This window comes from Geotrypetes seraphini, chromosome 5 (assembly GCF_902459505.1).
Source record: "Geotrypetes seraphini chromosome 5, aGeoSer1.1, whole genome shotgun sequence".
Classification (NCBI taxonomy): Eukaryota; Metazoa; Chordata; class Amphibia; order Gymnophiona; family Dermophiidae; genus Geotrypetes; species Geotrypetes seraphini.
In genome coordinates, this window is record NC_047088.1 from 188,706,111 (window position 1) to 188,728,283 (window position 22,173).

At 42.6% G+C, this 22,173-nt stretch overlaps 1 protein-coding gene across 4 annotated transcripts in view; it reads left to right on the plus strand.

Moving 5' to 3' along the window:
* PDE1A (phosphodiesterase 1A) overlaps window positions 1-22,173 on the plus strand; it is a 428,052-nt gene that overhangs the window by 160,475 nt on the left and 245,404 nt on the right. For all 4 annotated transcript variants that reach the window (XM_033947141.1, XM_033947139.1, XM_033947140.1 and 1 more), the window contains exon 2: window positions 15,091-15,204. In XM_033947141.1, the coding sequence (XP_033803032.1) occupies window positions 15,091-15,204 (114 nt within the window). The remainder of the gene's footprint in view (window positions 1-15,090; window positions 15,205-22,173) is intronic.

A 22,173-nucleotide genomic window follows, 5' to 3' on the forward strand; every position in this document is an offset into this window, starting at 1 on the left:
TTATGATTGAACAATGAAAATGAAAAGGGGGGAGGGAAGTGTGGGGGTTATCTATAATACAACAAAATTTCCAAAAGATGAGATTCAAATACTATTACATGCATTAAACCGCTAACGCAGCTTCATAAAATGAGCCCTATGTAATTTACTCAACATTACTCTCTCCAAGCAGCCATTTTTAAGGGTGCCATTCCTGCTTGTTTGTTGTGTGATAGCGCTTGGAGAGAGAAATGTTGAGTAAATTACATAGATTTTTTTTCCCCTGAAGACGAAACAGAAGTGTTTTCTGTTGGGAAGAGGAATAAACATCCTGGAATAGTGGATGAAGAAACTACTTCTGTTTTGAGAGAAGAGTTTTTCAATCCCTGTCAGGCTCTTCACCCAGCCACCTTCCTTCTTTCCCTCCCTCCCCTGTTAGACTCTGCACCCAGCCCCCTCCCTCCCAGGCTCTGCACCCTGTCCCTCCTCCCTGCCTTGTTCTCCTATGTCCTCTGCAGATCCCTGGTGGTCCAGAGATGCAGCGGGCAGGAGTGAGCTTTCCACACTCCTGCCCCACTGCTAACCCGGTTGGTAGCAGCTTGGATTGTGTTTTTTCTGCCACTGAGTGGCACTGAGTAGGAGTGCGCTTTGGTGCTCCTGTTCGGCGCTGAGCGGCTTCCTGACGGGCTCCCATGAGAATTCACGGGAGCCAGTCAAGCCGCTCAGTGCCGAGCAGGAGCGCCAAAGCACCCTCCTGCTCATTGCCGCTCAGCGGCAGAAGAGATGCGATCCAAACTACCACTGACCGGGTTAGCAGTGGGGAGGAGCACAGAAAGCTCGCTCCTGCCCGCTGTACCTCTAGACCACCAGTGATTGTCGGAGGAGGTGCGTCAGGGAGCAGAGCCAGTGTCAATTTTTGGGGAGGCCATGGTTCCCGTGGCTCTCCCCTTCCCCCCCTCATTCTGATATCTATGATGTGGGTTCTGATCCCAGAACTACCACAGAATGCTTGAGTGCATCCCTTGGTAGTGTCTTTTTAACCTCCGGTAAGCACGCTTTGGTACCATTTGCAGCTTAGTTATAGGACCCCTCAGTAATTTTCTATGTATGAAAATACAGTAGTTGTTTATACTGAGATTGTTAATTATTCTTGTTTGAATAAATGCAAAAGGGCAGACGGATAATCTATTCATTTTTAAAATGTAAAATTGCTTTTTGGAAACATCTTTGATTTTGTCTTATGTGAGCTCCAGCGATTACAGAGGGAAGAGAATTATCTTCAGACCATTAAAGAGCAAAGTGGTTAACTACCCTTTGCACCTATTTGCATGGTTTTGGGTCATTATCCATTCCCAAAGTACAATATATCTTTTTAATTTAGGATTTGTTTTTCTTTGGAGGCCAAATTTAGCATCTATATTACAGATAATACTTAAGCCACCCACATATACTAATAATAAAGAATGTGCATTCTATGTGATAAAGTCACAAGTAGAAAAAGGAAAACAGATTGTGATTTTATATTTATGAGACATTAAAAAGGATGTGTTTATAATCTGTGTAATGAATCAATTTGCAATTAATGGGTTCAGAATAATCAGCTTTTGATTTTATAATTGTATATCAAACCACAACTATTAAGCTATGAGGTCTGGACAATCCATTTTATACTGCTCTGTTCTTGTGCTTCAATATAATATATCAGGGGCATGATTTTCAAAACCCTTTACATTGTCTGAAAACTGTTCTCACTCAATCCATCTAAAAGTATATATTCCATAGAGGGGGTGCTGATAAGTTCTAAGACCAATCAAGAAGAGAATGACATGGATTTGGTTCAATCAATGATCTGAAACGCCAAAATGTAGAATTTTGTTTCTGCAAATTGGCACTTAACAAAATAAGATAACACTCTTGTCAGCTACAGTGGCAAAATAATGCTCAGAATTTAAGAAGTTGATTGGTTAGGCTGAGAACTTTTTAGCACCCTCTCATATCTTGAGGGCTCATGGTGCCACACTAGGCCATCTCATTATTTGCTGACTCAGAAGTGCTGGCAAATGCTTCAACACTGGGCATGGAGATACAATGTTCTCCTCTCTTGGTCTTCATTCTTGGGGAAGAAATCACTTCTGTAGTTATGTACATTCATTAGCATACATGTGGTTTGTTTGAGTGCCTCAAAGTATGTATGCAAACTGTGACCGGGCAGGGGCCTGGCCAGCAAAGGTCAGGCCTGTGATACCCAGCACACAGACCTTCACCGAGCGGTTTATTATAGGAGTTGGTGAAGATATGGCACAATGAAAAGAATTATTATTCCAGTAGCACTAATGCCTCCTGAAATATATATTTCTTTATTGGCCCACAGCTGCTTTTCAAAATAGCTCAAATGAAAAATATAGTTTTATCACTCAAAAATCCACTAAAACACCTTTTCCCCCAACTGGTTCTATTACAGTGTTTCTTTAGTTCCTTTAAAAGATCAAAATAGGTTTCAGTTCAGCACAGACAAAAACTTTTCTCTTGGCTTTCGCAAACACATCATCAATTAGGCAGGCTTCTAGTTTGGCCTTCACAGGCAAACTCTCCTTTTTCCTTTAAGCTAGGCAAATCAATTTCCAAAAGACCTCTGCCTTCTTTTCACTCTTTTAAAGTTTTACTGCAGAGCTGTGCCTGAACTACCATTAAGCTTTTATTTTTAAGGCCAAACTTAATGGCACTGGGACCATCCGCCCTCTAAGACCAGATATTGTGGTTCCTCCTCAAATAAAGGATCCCATTCAAGGTTTTAACAGTTGAAAGCTTTTGAATAATGTTATTTTTTCTACCTATAGCTGACTTATGATACACAGGCCTTTCTAAGCAATGCTTTATCTGTTCTGCCCCACTATAACTGTTGCACAGATCACTCACAGATCTTTTGTACTTCTTCAAGTTCACATTAGCTTATGTTTTATACTTTCATGAGCAGCTTTATCAGAATGGTCAGCAATCACAATCTTTATTATGGCATGCCCATCACAGAGCCATGCCTGTCCTAATTTCTAAACTTTGGGCTGCTGCTGCTTCAGGCCATCTTGGTGAGCCACACCCTTTGTAACTGCCACAAAGCTTTACTTGTATCAAAGTTCTTCACTTTCATTCAAAGTCAGCTTCCATTTGGCTCTCATAAGGCAATTGTTCCAAACTGGCTTCAGTATATTCCATGACCTCCTCCTGACTCAATAACTTACTGGTTTCAGAAATCTCTGTCAGGGAATCATCACGCATCTCTTCCTGCCCCTGTATGCTGCGGAAGAAGCAAGCAGGAGTCCTGGCACCTTCTCTCCCCACCCCCGGACCAGCAGCGGCAGTTCAGTGTGATTTTAACTTAGTCATACAACTGCCGCTAGAATTAGATTAGACTCTATTTCATCAGGCAGCCGAGTGACCTTTGCTAGGCTGGCCTACTTCGATGATGCAAGGCAGGCCGGCCTAGCAAAAGCCCTGAAGCTGCCTGATGAAACCGCGGCTAAACTAATCCTAGCAGAAGCTGTGTGGCAAAGTTAAAACCACACAGTGAGCTGCCGCTAGCCTAGAGAGAGGAGAGGTATGCTGGACACAGAAGGAGGGAAGGGAATAGGGGTACTGCTGAACATGGGGAGCAGGGAAGGGAGAAGTGGTACTGCTGGACAGGGGATGGAGGTGGTGGAAGGAAGGGAGAAGAGGTACTGCTGAACATAGGGAGCAAGGAAGGGAGAAGTGGTACTGCTGGACAGGGGGAAGGAGGGAAGGGGTACTGCTGGACAGGGGGGAGATAAAAGAAAGGGAGAAGAGGTGCTGCTGGATCTGGAACAAAAGGGAAGGAAAGGTGCTACATATTGGAGGAGAGGGTGAGATGGTGCATGGGGAAAGAGCATGTTGGGTTGGGGTGGGAAGGAGGGATGCCACTGAGGGAAGAGGCAAGGACAGAGAGAGAAAGTGTCTAGGAGGCAGAAAGTGTTGAACTCATGGAGAGGGCAAAATGGATGGGGAGGATAGAAAGGAGGGAAGGAGAAATGCTACACTGGGGAAGGGTGAGAGGGCAGAGAGTGAAAAGTTAGACTCATGGAGAGAGAGAGAGAGAGATATGTTGGTTGGGGGAGGGAAGGAGAACCAGAGGAGAAGCATGCAGGAGGAAGAGAGAAAAAAATGTTGGACTGGTGGAAAGGAGGGAGAAATGTTGGACTGAGAGGGAGGCCAGAAAGGAGGAAGGGAAGGGAGATAGACTGCAGGGGCAGAAAGGAGGAAGGGAAAGAGAAATGTTACACTGGGGGTGGGGGGAGGAGAGGTGACTAAAGGAAGGGAGAGATATCAGACCAGGGAATAGAAGGAAAGGAGGGGGGAGTCTGTAGCGCCATAGAAATAATAATAGTAGTAGTAGTAGTAGAGAGAGATGTCAGATTATGGGAAGGAGAGGAAAGAGATGCCAGACTGGGAAGGGAGGAAAGGAAGGAGAGAGATGTCGGACCACTGGGGGGAGAGAAGGAGAGAGATATCAGACCATGGATATAGGGAGGGAAGGAGAGAGAGAGGAAGGGAAGATAAAACATGGAAAAGTAGATTTTGAGAAGAAAACAGAAAAATTGAATTTTAAGTTAATGCAAAAGATGGATGCAAGGCAGAAAGTGAAGACAGAGAGAAAAACAGTCAGTGGATAAGAAGGCATTGGAAACATAGTTAAAAACACAGAAAAATAAAGTCACCAGACAACAAAGGTAGGGAAAATGATTTTATTTTCAATATAGTGATTGAAATGTGTCAGTTTTGAGATATTATATCTGCTGTGTATATTGTGTGTATATGAAAAATGAATGGAAAAAATTGCATTACAGTTATTAAAGGGGGTTGGATCTGGAGAAGAGCTTGGGTGGGTCTAGGGTGGAGTTTGGGGAGTCTGTGGTTGGAGGTACTCAGCTGATATTTGTTAGACTTCCCTGCTGGCAGGCCCTACTGGCATTTCAGGGCCTGTCTGGAGGGCCTCTGCGCATGCATGGATGTCAATGTGATGATGTCACAATAGGCCAAGTAGGCACGTGCCTAGGGCCCGAAATGGTCAGGGGGGCCCAATGAAGGAAGGCATCAACATTGTTCTTTCCAAACGGCGATGGGTCTCTCCAGCATCGATCGGCAACACAGCCCCTCCCCATCGACGGAAAGTAAGACAAGCAAACAACGCGGGTAAGAAAGGCAACGGGAACTGTAATTGTGCAAGCGGTGCTGCTTGCCCAAAGCTTCCCTCTGATGCAGCTTCCTGTTTCCGCCTGGGCGCATGGTGGGGTGGGGCGGGGCAGGGGGCCCAGTGAACTTGTGTGCCTAGGGGCCCTCGATGAATTAATCCTGCCCTGGCTGTCGCACCAGTGTCGGCCCTTCCTCTGACATCACTTCCTGGATCCGCACCTAGGAAGTGACATCGGAGGAAGAGCTGACACTTGCATGACAGCAGGTTGGGGGTTGCTGTTCGTGCCAGGAATGTTACAGAGGTACAGGGAAAGGGAAGCAGTGCGCAGTCGGCAGGAGGGGGCGGGGAAGGAGCAAGTGGAGGTGGGGTGTGGAGAAGAGGGCAGGGGAGGGGCACCTCTTACCTTCGCTACGCCACTGGCTGTATGGCTGGCACAAGTGCTCACACCCAACTTCTAACTATCTATATCCCCGGTTAGACTAGTATTCTGTGAAACAGGGGCAGATTGACAGTGATCTGGGCCCACTGGCATTAAGGATCATGAGCCCCTAACCACCCATCCAACATACTCGTATGCTACTATCTATTACTGATTAGAGGAAAGTGGGTCCCCAACTGCTGTGGGCCCTCGGACACTGCCCTATTGACACACTGCTCAGTCCTCCCCTGTTTTTTAGGAATATAGGCACCAATTTTCCTTTATAGAACAGGCTCTATCAGGTGCCTTAACGATCCTTGCTTTTTTTGCAGTCTATTCTAAGATCTCATATTTAGAATTAACATCCTTCTAATATTCCATTATTATGCAACAGTCTTCCCATTGATCTGTGGAATGAATTCTTATCTTAAATGTAAGATGGCTTTTAACAGAATATAGTAAGAAGTTTTTAGAATTTTCTGATGGTGTTATTAAGTTGATGGTTTAATAAAGAAAGCTGAAATTTTCAGGGGGTTTTGAGGGACGTTTGTTGTTTTGGAGAGGGCTAGTAGGTAAGATATAGGGAAATATTGTTTAAAAGTGTACCCCACCTTTTTGTGTCTTAGGCCTGGGAGCATCTTGGTGGGGCCCATGAGGGCCCCTAAAATCTCCTGAACTTTGCCTGCAGCAAGTGGTCCTGCTTGATAAATAGGTGCTAGCAGCTGATGTTAGTCCTCTACCTAGGGCTACTAGATGTCCGGATTTACCCGGAGTTGTCCTCTTTTTAGCCTGGACAGCTTTTCAAAACCTGACACTTTGTCCGAGTTTTGAAAAGCTTCCAGCTCGGGACCGTGTTGGGAGGGCATGTGGCCATGGGCTGATGCAACATGGTGTTGTCACATGCATGCGTGCATGTGACATCATTGCATCACATCTGCGCATGTGTAAATGCCTCCCAATGTGGCTCCGAGCATGAGAAGAGGTTGGGGGGCGGGGCTGGTGCAGAATGGGGCATGATAGGTGGAGCTGGTCAGGCCTGGGGGCGGGGCCATTGTTCCGGATTTTACGATCGTAAAATCTGATAACTCTACTCCTGATGCCCCCAACCATATAGTCCCTCCCAAAGAGATTCCCAACCACATGTACCTCGAAAGACCTCACCCTCTGTGACTTGCCCCCTGGGTCGACCTGTTCAGATCCTTGGTGTCTAGGAGTTTTGGAACAGAAGTGATCCCCAATTGCTTTTGCCTCTGGTGGCCTTGGATTCATAGTGGTGCTGGTGACCACTAATGGTTAAGTTGCTGTATAATGGTATAAGGGTAGGAGGACTAACTGCACTTTGCTACATTTTTCATTGTTAATGCCTAAAAGTCCATATGAAAAACATTAGGTTAAAATCAGCCAAATACAATATTATTATATTGTATTTATCTATTATGTTTATTTATGTATTTAAAAAAATTTAATAAAATATGTATGAAAAAAAATCAGCCAAATTTTTACATTTCATGCAACGTTATAGTTAATTTATTATTCTAAGCATTTTTTTCATCCTTACACATATTATCCATGTAATCCAAAACCTATTCTCTGCTGCTGGAAGATTTTGCTGTCTCTAAGCAGCTTAATATTTCCAGCAGCATGTGTCTTGTTGTTAGGGGGTTGCTAAGATGCATGTGTAATATTATGGCTCTTGTTTGAGGAAAGGGTCAGGAAGAGAAGGAATAGAAAGTAGTCCAGAACCAAGGAAGCTTTGCACAAAAAAAAAAAAAAATTAACTTTATGTGATTAGTGTAGAAATAGAAAAAATTAAAATGATCATTTGTCCATGAACAACAAAAGCACAGACCCCAATTCTTGAAAATTGCTAAGTTGGATAAATAAATAGGTTTCTGGATAGTCTGTGGCATTTTTCCAAGTTTTAAAATACTACCCCCCTTCCCTTTTACTACACTGCGATAGCGGTTATTAGCGCAGGGAGCCACGCTGAATGCTCCGCATGGCTCCTGATGTTCATAGAGTTCCTATGAGCATTGGGAGCATGCGGAGCATTCAGCGCTGCTCCCTGTGCTAATAACCGCTATCATGGTTTAGTAAAAAAAGGGTGGGTGGGTAAGGACCCGTTGTACAAAGCTACAGTAGCGATGCTGTAAATGCACCAGGGCCCATAGGAATTAAATGGGCTTCAGTGCATTTACTGCAGCAGTATCGCTAGTATCGCTACTGCGGCTTTGTAAAAAGGGCCCTAATTTGGGTCAGCTTGGTAAATATCCAGTTTTGATCCAATGGAAATGTATTACTCACCATAGTAATAGATTCTTCCTGTAACAAAATCTGTTTGTGCTACTAAACTTTCATAAGAATTGATATATTATGGCCATACTATGATGTTAATCAGTGAAACTACTATTGCGGAGAAACTTCCTAGATAAAGACTATACGTAGAGGATCTGAGTCTGTATTGCGTGACCAAAATTGCATGCGCAAATCTGTGCACTTTGCTGATTTGTGTCTGTAACTTAAGTATTTAACAAGCCAATCAGCACCAATAATTGCCAATTAACAAGTAATAATTGCCACTAATTAGAATGTTTTGGGGCAGATTCCATAGATTGCACCCTGGTTAGGTGCTGCTAGGTGCCCTAATTGCGGATGCCTAGCGACACCTAACTAAAATCTGTGCACAACTCAAATTGTTAAAACAAAAAGTTCTTGAAGATAGGTAGTGAGGTAAATAGAACAACTCCAAACGATACACGATCTTCACTAGACAGGATTGGACATCCATTTAGATATAAATCAATGATAATTGTTGAACAAAGATGACAAACCAACTTGTGTCATTCTTCACATTTCTTTATTCAAATATTCTTACTCCAATGCATTGGAGCAAGAATATTTGAATAAAGAAATGTGAAGAATGACACAAGTTGGTTTGTCATCTTTGTTCAACAATTATCATTGATTTATATCTAAGTGGATGTCCAATCCTGTCTAGTGAGGATCGTGTATCGTTCACAACTCAAATTGTCTCAGTTAGCTTAAATGGCATGGTAATTGATCATGCCGTTGAAGTTAATTGGTAATTTTAAAAAAAAAAAAAACCCAACCAATTAAGAGTTCCACATGGAACTCAGAGTAGCACCTCGCAGTTTATAGAATTGTGCTAAGCGCCATCTTTTTGGCACCAATTATTTTAGGCATTATATAGGTTTACTGGTTTATTTTATTGTATATACCGCTATTTCACTGTACATTAAATGTAAGCAGTTAGCAATATATAAAAAATACTACAAAAATAAAGAAAGGTTGGGAGGGAGGGATAGAAATATCCTGCACAAGGGGATGGGTGAGAGATGATTGTTGTACACACACAAAAATAAGACATCCCCCAAAAATAAGCCCTAGTGTGTTTTTGGACCCAAAATTAGTATAAGACAGTGTCTTATTTTCAGGGAAACACGGTAGTTATTGCCAAATATTTACAGGCCCTGAATGGCTCCATTCTGAGTCAGTTGCAGGGCTCTTATGGTAGAGGATGAACATCCTAAACAGAACATTACAGTATAATCTCATTATAACAGACTTCAAGGGACCTGGACAAACAGTCCGTTACATCCAGAGTTGCACTTTTTTAAAACTTTATTTAGGTCAACTTGAAACAACGTTCAATCAATGAACAACAGTCACTGCACAACCATATCAGCAACATCAAGAAGAAAACTCAGCAAAACATTGGTATGGCACGAAATGATTGCAAAACCAGATCACTAAAAGATGTTCTGAATCATTATGTTGTACTGTACTGGAAAGAAAAATACTCTGTCATTTTCTTCTGGGCTGCATTTTGATACTATATCACCGGCATGCCACGTGCCTTGTAGGCGGAGCCTGCATATCCGTTACAGCCAAAGAAAATTACAGCTAAAAGTGGCTCTCGGGACCAAAATACTTGTCCATTATATCTAAAAGTTTGTTATATGCAAATCCGCTATATCCAATGATTTTCTGTATGTTTATAATGGCGCTCGGCCAGGACCAGCGGACCTCATCCATTATAGGCAAGGTTCCGTTATAACCGAGTCTGTTATAATGAGATTATACTGTAATCTATAGAGGCAAGCATAAGCTGTGGTCTTTAGTTTATGAAATTGATACTATGTCCTTGAAAACCCTCAAATGCATATTGTGGGAGCAATTTTATAACAGGGCACCACATAAAAATCCTCTATGTTTCTGTTAAATTTCTTCCAAAATTCTAATAGCACCATCTTTGATTATATTCTCTGTTTCCATGTTTCTGTGCTGTCTGACCTTTAGGTCTGTCAGTTGCTGAAGGAGTTTGAGTCTCTTACAGATAAATATGAATTAACTAGCTTTGGTGGGATAACAGAGGATGTGATGAATAATTCCTGTTCAAAAGAATTGAGTTGCTATGATTGTTCTCCATGTAAAGAGGATTTTGATAGTTTGAAAGTAGCTTTTTAATACTTAGTTTAGTGTCTTTCTTTGTCAGTGGATAAAATTAGATGCTTTTTTTTGCATAAGATTCAGGAAAGCAGAATTAATTTGCTGAAAGTATATAGTACTACTGCTCAAAGTAAAACTTGTTTATTTTACATTGTCTGCATTGAGGTTCCTGAGCTGTTATAGGATCTTACAAGAATTTCAAAATCTACTGGGCAGTAGGGGGCGCTAGCCAGAGAGGGGAAGTACTACATGTCCCAGAGTTGAACTACCTTACAGGAGCTGGAGCAATTGCTGAGTCACAGGGGCAGAATCAGCTCACAGCGACCCACATGGTCTTAACAACCATTTTTACTGCATCTGGCCCTAAATTCAAACAGTGACTCTGATTAGGATCCCTTCAGCTTGCTGGAACCCACAGATATTCCTGCAAAGATAATACATGCTTTAATCCTTCAGCCTTAAGATGTTCCTAGACCACAAGGGATTTGACCAAGGTACCTTGCTGGTATACACAAAGTAGCTCACATTCCCTTTCTCTTCTTTTGTGATTAGAAGGGATGCAAAGGAGCCCCTACTTTCATACATCCATGTAGCTCAGAAACTGCATAGGATATGTTTCCTGTACTTCAGTATTTATGCGGCAACCATTTTTTTTAGGGAAGCCAAAAGGGGCAGGAACAAGTGGCCTTCTTTCCTACCCTCAATGAACCCCATGGACCACCATAGACATCAAGTAGGCCCTGAGGGCTGGAGTAAGGGGAGCATTCCAGCAGGGGGGGGACTTAATCATGGCAGTGGGCTGGAGGGGGGGGAGGAAGAGGGAAAGAGAGGGCTGGGATGGGGATCAGGGAGGGTGAGGGTTATTGTAAAAAAGAGTTTTACAGATTTCAGGCAATATTTTGGAAAAATTACCCTCGGTATTCAGTGCTGGGGCCCGCACATGGCCCTTCATTGAATATCTGGGGCTAATCTAGCTGGCAACAGTGTTTAAAAAAAATGCTGACCATCTCTGGCTGAATATATTGGCCGGTGAGTCTCTGTCCCTAATGATTGCACACACAGAAAAGTGGTTGATTTAGAATCAATACAAGTTTGAAGTTTGTAAGAAATAGCATGGACTCTCAGGGTTTCAACCCTTCATGCATCTTTCATTAAAGGATCACTTTTATTTAATCACCTCTAGTTACAGTAGAGGCTTGCACTGGTAAAAGAGGTCGCTAGTTTTTTGATCGGCCAGCCAGTCAGTGTGCTAGAAGAAAGTTTAGTGAATCGCGTCCTTCCTGCTTTGCATAACAATTCCCCTCATTTGCATGCACGGATTGGGATTGGATTGGTACACAGGTTAGTGAATCGGGTCGGAGGGAAATCGGGTCGCAAAGGGCTTGCAATCCGATCAGTACACGTTCGGTTTGCTTAGTGAATCTAGCCCTTTATCTGCCAGTGCCCACCAATTTAAATGTCAGCTTTGAAATGCAAAAGCCACAAAAAGGCAATATATAAGTCTCCCTTTCCCTGTCACCACATTGTAAAAGGGGTCCTTATTGTTGAGTTGTTATCTTTAGAATAGGTCCACCAAACAGCTCAAAGCATTAAATGTTCCAACAATAATCTGATGCTTATAAAGATCCAGATTCTCTAAACAGTGCCAGATTTTTAGGTGCTGGCAGGCACCCAAGCTCAGCAAAAAAAAAAAAAAAAAAAGCCATTTAAACATTTTTAACTGAGTTTTAAGGTGCCTACTGATACCTAAAAAATCAGCACCGGAATTACGTCTCCGGAGATGCTTTAGGCTGCCTAATGCCACTGTGGGCGTGGCTAATGTCGGAAGTGGCGTTAGGTGGCCTAAAGCGCCTATGGAGGTGCAATTCACCTCAAAGGTAGGTGCCAGAAATATAGACCTGATAAACCCTGGCCTACCCTTCCGGTACCTAGCTTTGCCGAAGGCGCAGTTCTGTAACCGGCGCCATCGTGTGATTGACATGTGATCGGCGGCCGCTTTTAAGATGGCCGCTGACAATGACATCGGTAAAAGAATCCGGCCCAAAATTCCTCTGAGTGTCAGAGCAGCGTCAGAGCATTTAGCTTTCCGGGCCACAGTAAAATCCTCTAATGTAGCTTAGTAAAGCCTTAATGTGGCTTAGAAGGCCTTATTGCAGTGATATAATAAAAATCCATTAAAGCATTATCTAAATGGATACTGTGCTTATAATAACCACGGTATAGTGAAATTTATTGCAGAGGCGTACAAAATAATTACTGTATGTATCAGAACTAATGTGTAAGATGCCCTTTCACTAAGCTGCGGTAAGCACTAAGATGTGCTTCCTGCAGTAAAAAAGTGCTTAATATTGGGCATGCTCAGACATCCTGTGGTAAGTTTTGCATGTACACACACTACCCATGTGCTGAAAAATAAAATTTACATTTTAGCACTGGGGGAAGATGGGGAGGGGGTGTGTGTGGAGAGTAATTGGTTAGTGCAGCTACATCACTGTGTGCCAACCGATTAGCATATGGATAGAGCATGAGCCCTTACTACTTACATAATAGGTGGTGATAAGTACTCATGAGCCAATGAGAAATTTAATGTGTGGCCATTAATATTAGACATAAAAAAATGGCCATTTTACCCGCATGGCAAGAAGAGTTCTTAGCATGTGGAAATGACATATAAGCATGTCTTAAAGCTAAATTTTACCACAGCTTGGAAAAAGGGCCCCTAAATGACAGAATGAAATATACCCTAGTCAACCTAAGTATCAGTATCTCTAAATATTTAGCATGTGCTAATCATTAGCATGAGTTAAATCAGTTAGCGCACCTTAGTAAATGGACCCTTTGGCTCAGCAGTTTTTACCTCAATATTAGCCTCAGTTGACCTAACTAACCCCTCCCTTTTGTAACCAGACAGGCATCGTGCCTGACCGGGTTCCAGCTAAAGTTCCTGCTAAGACACAAAAGACAACCCGGAAGGGAATGGACAAGGATTGTTCTAGGGATGATTTTCAGGTTAACCACTAGGGGGAGCCTGAAATCTCCAAGGATCTCCTTGAAGAGCCGTATCTAGGTCACAACAGGAGGAGCCCAAGAGCCCCAGGCAGGTCTGCTGACTCAGGTAGAATAGGGCGTGCCCCTGGAGTACAAAAACCAGTAGCTGAGAGCAAGCAGACAGGCAGGCTAGGGAGAAGGTGCAGACCTTTCCTCCCTGAGAGTCTCCTCGGGCCAAGCAGGGATGATACAGCCTCACCTATGGAGGTACAGGAGGCTGGAGAAATGCTGGAGGAAGTTCTCTCTGATGCTGATCTTCCAATGGAACTTGACAACCTGCTTGAGGAAGTAAGTCCTTGTGAGGAAGCCATGGAGGTTGGTCTTTCCATCAGCTGCAAGTCCTAATTGGCAGAAACAGTGAGTGTGTTTTCAGCTCCCTTTGATTGAAAGTGACTGTGTGCTGAAACTGGACCTTTTGGGATTTTTGCTTTTCTTTTTCCTTTGTTTTTCTGAAGCTGAAGGTGTCAGTTTTTGGGAGAGGTTTGCTGTTACCTGGGAGGGCATTTTGTAGGCTATAAGATAGCTAAATGAAAGCAAACCTGGGACACTCTTCTTTGCCTGGCAGTTCAGTGTAAGGCTGCCAGAGGCTTCACTAGAGGAGCACTGGGTACAGTGAATTCAGTGATTTGAACTCTATGTTTGGACTAAACTGTACAACCTGTTTGGGAGCAGGTTGCATTGAGCTCTGAGGTGAGCCTAACCTCAGGGAAGGATAACCTGAAGAGGAAATAGTAAGGAAAGCAGTTGAGCTTTATTTTTGGAACTGTTTATTGCTCACTTTTGAGTTTGGACTGCTTGAAGGTTTATGGTTTACTTACTTGTTTGGATTCATGATTTTCCTGATTTTTATGTTGGAAGGAATAAACCTGAGCTATTTTGATTTACTACCTTTTGGAACATTGGGGGTTTTTTTTGTTTTTTTTGTTGGTGTCAGTCCAAGCCTGCAGGGTGACTCCAGCCCGGGTCACACGCAAGTGCTATTATATCTTGTAACCTCTGAGAGGTGCTGTTGAGTTCCGATCAGACCACAGTACGGGTTACACTTTTTATCAAGCTGCTCTGCCAAGCAGAACGAGCTAAATCAGAGTTGCCCATAGAATGGGCGACTCATCATTTACCTCACGCTGCTCGGCAGCACAGCTTGCTAAAAGGGGGTGTAAATTCTTGGCCTTTTGTAGAAAATAACAGGCTATTAGTAACTCTAAATAATCAATCCGTTACTGTAAGGAGCTTATGAATTCTGGAGATTGAGGCCTATAACTTATTTTTGTGTTATGAGCTTGAAAATAAGTTATCAAACTGCAGAGATCATGAACCTACATATACTGTATGTGCCCAGTTAAATTAATTTGAATATTGGATCTTTATAGTATAATCTGGAATAATGCATTCCTACGAGTATCACAAAAGTCAGCACTAAGGGGAAAATGTATCAAGGGGTGCTGATTTAGCACACACTAAATGCTATAACGTCAATATTAATCTGAAATATGTCGAAACTTGTGCAATGACCTTCTGTTGTGCTGGGGTCAAATTATGGAATTCTCTGGTAGGGCAGTTGAGAAAATGTGCCGATAGAGGAACTTTTAGAAAGCTCCTCAAAACGCAATTGTTTGTTAATACTTTTTTTATAGGGTCTGATGTGTCCTGCTTGAGGAATTACTATGAATTTAAACTTTGATGATTTGTCTCTCTTTTGTATTGTTTTTTAAGCAATATGTATGTGGATATATTGTAAACCGCCTAGGACCTAAACGGTATAGAAATTTTTTAAATAATAATAATAAAATGATATTCATATGGACTTCTTAGCACAGTTTTCACACACTAAATCAGTTAGCGCCCCTTGATGAATTCCTCCCTAAGTCTCAAAAAATGTATTTCACTTCTAATCATTAATAAAGGAGTTCAATGTGTCAGGCCACATTGAAGACATCCCTTGAGTATAACATGTTGTCTCTATTTTTTGTAGACTAAGATGCTTGGTAAAGCAGCTGGAGAGAGGTGACGTTAACGTGGCAGACTTGAAAAAGAATATAGAGTATGCTGCGTCAGTATTGGAAGCAGTTTATATTGATGAAACCAGGTAAGTTAAATCGGGGATTTTGGGGATGTATTCTTGTATTGCTATTATTCTTAGGGTAATGCTATATCCCACTTTCCCTTCCCCTCACCAGCTCCCTGACTGGGAAAATTAATAGCATACACAGATGACTGAAAGCATAATATAGGTTTATTCATACAATTTTATAATAATGAAATCATGCAGTAAGGAATCAATAATTTATTACCATATATTGCATCATCACTCCGATATCGGGGGACTAGCGAAACATCGGAGGCAGCGCATTCATCTCATATCAGCATCACACGGCTCTTCAGCAGTGGAGAAGTCCCGATTCCACTGAGTTCTGACTGTCTTTTTATGCCCAGATTATGGTCAGGATCCGGTTTATGTATTGTGCTCAAACATGAGCATATACTCAAAGTATTATGGTCAGGATCCGGTTTGTCTATGTGCTCAAACATGAACATATCACAGACAAGGTCACTAACCATTTATGCACATCCTGTCTTTCCCCCCCCTTCTCTCGATTGAATCATCCATATCCTGTCTTGACTAAATCTGGCTCACCAGGTGCAAGTTATCTTTCTGAACTCTAGTTCCCCTTTTAAAAAAAGAAAGTTGTTATTTGGTATTAGGATCCTTTTAGTAGAAGATGGTTTCTTAAACAGCCATTGTTACTAAAAACAACTCTCATATCATATATATCCCATACGTATCACAATTCTCATTTCCATTTATGAGAGCAAGTTTATGGAAATAGGGGTGGCCTGAGTCTCAAGAGATCTTGGTGATTAATTTTAGACTAGAAATCCTTCTAGAACTGGAAATTAAAGTGCTTGATATTCAGCCTGTGCTTTTTAAGTCACTGACATCTGCAGGCTGAATTAGGCTTAGATATTCAAAGCCAGGCCAAGTCCTGGCTCCAGCATTGAATATTAGGATAAGTGTGGTCACCCAGAAGTAAACCAGAACTGGTCAATATTTTGGCCTGTGGCTGGTTAGCTCAGCGGATAAAGTTAGGACAGTCTAACCGTTTAAATGCTGGCTTCACCCAATCTCTGTCTTCGGACCACTCTGACACTAAATAGACTGTGCTATGTTGATCTGTGGCAATATTCAGTGTCAGTACCTGCTTAACTGAAGCTGAATGTTGGCAGACGGCAAGGTCAGTGGATTTTATCCAGGCAGTTAAACCCTTTTGACTATCGGGCCCAACATGTTTTTAATTCAAAAATTCTCTTTTTCTACATAGCTGGTAGTGATAACATTTGCTAGATAATAAATGGTGGTATGCTTGACTATATTGTTAATATTGTCTTTTGTAATTTTAAGATATATAGGTATCTTTGTAGCAATCAAAGTCAATGCATTTGAAGTCTCATTTTGAATAAATAAAAATCAGGGGATTAAAGATAATTAGTCCCTCAATCCCTCATTAACAGCCTTGGATGAAATAAGATGTTTCTAAAACCTGTGGAGCTCATTTTCAAAGCATTTAGACACACAAAGTATTTTAATCTAAGTTCTTTGAAAATGAGTCTCCAAGTGTCCCTCAGAGCTGGTGCAAAAACTGATGGTTAAAATTGTTTAAATCTACTTCTATTATAAAATTATTAGAGGCCATTTTAGAGGAATCTACATTTGCAAATAGCCACATTTACATACATAGATTGGTTATATGGGGAAATGATGATTTTAGAGCTACTACTGACATATATGTAGATTTCAAGAGGTTTTGGTTTAGGTGGACCAAAAATATGAAGGTGTGTTCGATTTAAATAAAATAGATAGTTCTAAGTCTAATAGATGCTGGCATTGTCATATTGATATAGGGGCTTTGGATCATCTGTTATATTTTTGTCCTTTTATATTTATATTTTGGAAGTCAATTTGGGGACAAATAAATCTGGTTTTGGATTCAAAAGTTCCACTATCATATGAGGCTATAATTAGTGGAACGATATTACATGTGAAACCCACTTTAAATATATATAAGAGCCGTCTTTTTATGATCATGACGGGCATAGCCATTCAATTGATCACGAGTAACTGGAAAAACCATGACAGAATAAGTTACATTTTTTGGTGGGCGAATGTGTGCTCTACGTACAGATATGAAAGAATTAATGCAGAGTATAGGGAATTTAGTGGTGTATTTAATAAAGTTTGGAATTATAATAATGTCTATTTATTTTATCTTTCCTTCTGTTCATTTACCTTTACACATCCATGGGGGGAGGGGGGTTGGAGGGAGGGAAATAAATATTGATGATGACATTTAGGTAACTTTATTCTTCATTTATATGATATATTATGTTGTATTATGTTACTATTAATTGTAGGAAATCTTGTATAATATATATGTTACCTGTACAGATAATAGTGCATTGTATGTAATATCTACTGTTCTTTTATTTGTTTGGCATTGTTTTAGATTAAAAATCAATAAAGATTTTAAAAAAATAATAATAATAGCTCACAAGCACAAAAAAAAAGGTCTAAAAATAATTTTAAATCCTCTCTCTGGTCATCCAGGCCATTGGGACATTAAGACTGCCAGGACATCTATCTTTATACCATATTTTCGACCAAAATTTTGTCCAAGTCCCAAATGCCTAGAACAATACCATTTGGTTGTGGGAGGGGCCATTCCTATAATGGACTGGCCACTCAGACATGGCAATAGAGCACTGGGGCACCTTAGAAGGCACTGCTGTGACTGCTGTGAACTTCACATAAATAGTGCCAGATCTTACCATATAGGTTATGGTGAACCCCCAAAACCCATTATATCTACCTGTCTACAACTCCAATAACCCTTATGGCTGCAGGTTGCACCTATATAGCAGTAGAGTAGGGTTTTGGAAAGTTTTGGTGGGCTCACATTGTCCACCATAAATATAGTGGTTAGAGTGGCTTATGGACTTGCTACTCATAGAAACATAGAAACATAGAAATAGACGGCAGATAAGGGCCCGCGGCCCATCCAGTCTGCCCACCTTAATGTCCCTCCCCTACCTTTGCCCTGTGAATAGATCCCATGTGCCGATCCCATTTTGCCTTAAAATCAGGCACGCTGCTGGCCTCAATCACCTGTAGTGGAAGACTATTCCAGCGATCAACCACTCTTTCAGTGAAAAAGAATTTCCTGGTGTCACCTCGTAGTTTCCCGCCCCTGATTTTCAACGGATGCCCTCTTGTTGTCGTGGGACCCTTGAAAAAGAAGATATCTTCCTCCGCCTCGATGCGGCCCGTAAGATACTTGAACGTCTCGATCATGTCCCCCCTCTCTCTGCGCTCCTCGAGCGAGTATAGCTGCAATTTGTCAAGCCGTTCTTCGTATGGAAGATCTTTGATTCCCGAGACCATCCGGGTGGCCATTCTCTGCACCGACTCCAGTCTCAGCACATCCTTGCGATAATGCGGCCTCCAGAATTGCACACAGTATTCCAGGTGGGGCCTCACCATGGATCTATACAATGGCATAATGACTTCCGCCTTGCGACTGACGAAACCCCTTCGTATGCAGCCTATGATTTGTCTTGCCTTGGACGAAGCCCTCTCCACTTGATTGGCAGACTTCATGTCCTCACTGACGATTACCCCCAAGTCTCGTTCTGCTACCGTTTTTGCTAGGATCTCGCCATTAAGGGTATAAGACTTGCATGGATTCTGGCTGCCCAGGTGCATAACTTTGCATTTTTTGACATTGAAGTTGAGTTGCCATGTCTTAGACCATCGCTCCAGTAGGAATAGGTCGTGCATCATGTTGTCGGGCACTGAATCTTCGTCTGTTGTGCATTTGCCCACTACATTACTCAGTTTGGCGTCATCGGCGAATAATGTTATTTTACCTCGAAGCCCTTCTGCCAAGTCCCTTATAAAGATGTTGAATAGGATTGGGCCCAAGACTGAGCCCTGTGGTACTCCACTAATCACCCTCGTCATTTCGGAGGGGGTGCCATTCACCACCACCCTTTGGAGCCTACCTCCAAGCCAGCTCCCAACCCATTTCGTCAATGTGTTACCTAATCCTATAGAACTCATCTTGCTCAGTAACCTGCGGTGCGGTACGCTATCGAATGCTTTGCTAAAGTCCAGGTACACGATGTCCAGGGACTCCCCAATATCCAGCTTCCCAGTCACCCAGTCAAAGAAGCTGATCAGGTTGGATTGGCAGGATCTCCCCTTAGTAAATCCATGTTGTCGGGGATCCCGTAGATTCTCCTCATCCAGGATCTTATCTAATTGGTGTTTGATTAGAGTTTCCATTAGTTTGCTCACTATCGATGTTAGACTCACTGGTCTGTAGTTTTCTGTCTCCATTTTGGAGCCTTTCTTGTGGAGTGGAATGACGTTAGCCGTCCTCCAGTCCAACGGGACGTTGCCTGTACTAAGGGAGAGGTTGAAGAGCGTGGACAGTGGATCCGCCAAGACATCACTCAGCTCCCTAAGCACCCTGGGGTGCAAGTTGTCCGGCCCCATTGCTTTGTTAACCTTGAGCTTTGACAGCTCACCGTAGACACTGCTGGGCGTAAACTCAAAGTTACTAAACGGGTCAACTGAGCCAACCCTTGTCTGTAGCTGAGGGCCGAGCCCTGGCGCTTCTCGGGTGAAGACTGAGCAGAAGTATTCATTCAATAGTTGGGCTTTTTCCGAATCCTTTTCCACATAGTCTCCGTCTGGTTTCCTAAGACGTACAATCCCGCCTGAGTTTTTTCTTCTATCACCGATATACCTGAAGAAGGATTTATCTCCCTTCTGGATGTTCTTTGCTAGAGACTCCTCCATGAGGAACTTAGCTTCCCTGACTGCTGTTTTGACGGCTTTTGATTTGGCCAGGTAGTCTGCTCTAGAGTCCTGCTTCCCCGATTGTTTGTAAAAGATGAATGCTTTTTTCTTCTCCTTGATCAGTTCTGAGATCTCCACTGTAAACCACTGTGGCTTGTTGTTCCTTCGCCGTTTACTTACTGATTTTACATAGCGGTTTGTTGCTGCTTGTATGGTTGCTTTCAAAGTCGACCACATGTCTTCCACGTTATCGGTTTCTTCTTGGCTTTGTAGCGCCTGGTGAACGAAGTCTCCCATTTCTTTGAAATTTGTGTCTTTGAATTTGAGGACTTTGGTTAGTGTAGTAGATTTAGTGAAACCTTTCCTGATATTAAACCATACCATGTTGTGGTCACTGGAGGCCAGTGTATCGCCCACCGAGACCTCTGTGACACTTTCTCCATTGGTAAGTATCAGGTCCAGTATTGCCTGATCCCTTGTCGGTTCCAACACCAGTTGCCTGAGGCTTGCTCCTTTCATAGAGTTTAATAGCCTCCTGCTGCTGCCGGAAGCAGAGGTAAGTGTAACCCAATCCACATCAGGCATGTTGAAGTCACCTACCAATACTGTGTCCCCACGCAAGGTGATATTTTCTATGTCTTCGATTATTTCCATATCCAGGTCATCCTGTTGTCTTGGGGGTCTGTAAATTACACCAAGATACAAGCATTTGTCCTTCCCTCTGGCTAAATTAACCCAAAGGGATTCCCCAGTATACTGGACATCTGAGATTCTTGTAACCTTAATGTCATCTTTAGTATATAATGCTACACCCCCTCCCATCCTACCCTCTCTGTCCCGGCGAAGCAAGTTGTAACCCGGTATGACCATGTCCCACCCGTGGGAGTCTGTGAGCCAGGTTTCGGATATCGCCACCACATCCAGGTCGGCATTCCTTATTTCTGTTTCCAATTCCAGGATCTTGTTTCCTAAACTGTGTGCGTTGACGTACATAGCCCTCCATGTTATATTTTTGTTACGTCTCAGTGGGGATATTCCTGTTTGAGCTATTTGAACACCTTTAGCATTGTTTGTGTTATTTGTGCTTTCCTGAGGCTCAGAACCCCAATGTGTACTCCCCATATACCCAGAACTACAGTGTGTACTCCCCCTAGACCCGAAATTACAATGTGACCCATAAATATGATGTGACCCTACTTCCGACTCAAAAGTGTGTGCACTCACCCCTGACCCAGAATTTCGGTGTCTACTTTCCTCAGCCTGATAAATGTATTGGCATTTTAGTTCGCCTGGTATATTGTTTGTGTCTGTACCCTCCCCCGACTTACCTAGTTTAAAGCCCTGTGGAGTAGGCGGGCTAGGCGGTGTCCAAGGACATTCTTCCCTCTTCTGGTTAGGTGTAGCCCGTCGTGTCCCTGTAGTCCTTGCAATGCTTCTCCATGGTGTAGAAACCCGAAGTTCATCTCCTTGCACCATCCTCGCAGCCAGTCATTCGCCCTTAGTATTCGATCCTCTCTGGCTCTGCCCTTGCCCCTTACTGGGAGAATAGAGGAGAAGACCACCTGCGCATCCATCCCTCAGCTTCTCCTCTCTATGGTTCACTAGCCCACCCACCAGGTTACTTAAGAAACCTGTGTGCAGCTCTACTAGGCTTTCCTATATCAGGTGCTAATGTTACGTATTCTGATCTTTGTGGGTGGTAAGGGGTCAGTGAGTACTGGGGGAGTGTGGGGGTGTCTTACCTTAATGCATACAGTGATCATCTGGTCAGTTTGGGCATCTTTGTGGCACTTAGACCCTTCTAAAACAGGTCCAAACATATAAATTCCGTACAGGATGTCTTGCAAAATGTTTGATTATCGCTGAAAGATGTCCATGTCTAACCTGCCCTTGATACCACCCAAAGCTTACCCATAACATCTCTCCACCAAGCCCATCTCATGCTCTGAACATACAGAGGCTAGAACACCTTGTTAGATGTACAGAAAGATGGTTTTGATTATCGGCACTTGGACATCCTGGTGATTTAAGGTGCTTTTTGGACGTCTATATTTTTTGATTATGAACTTGATATATTTTTTCACTAAAATAATTTACCAAATCCTAGGCTGACAGGGTTGAGGTCTGAGAAACATAAGAACATAAGATTTGCCGCCGCTGGGTCAGACCAGTGGTCCATCGTGCCCAGCAGTCCGC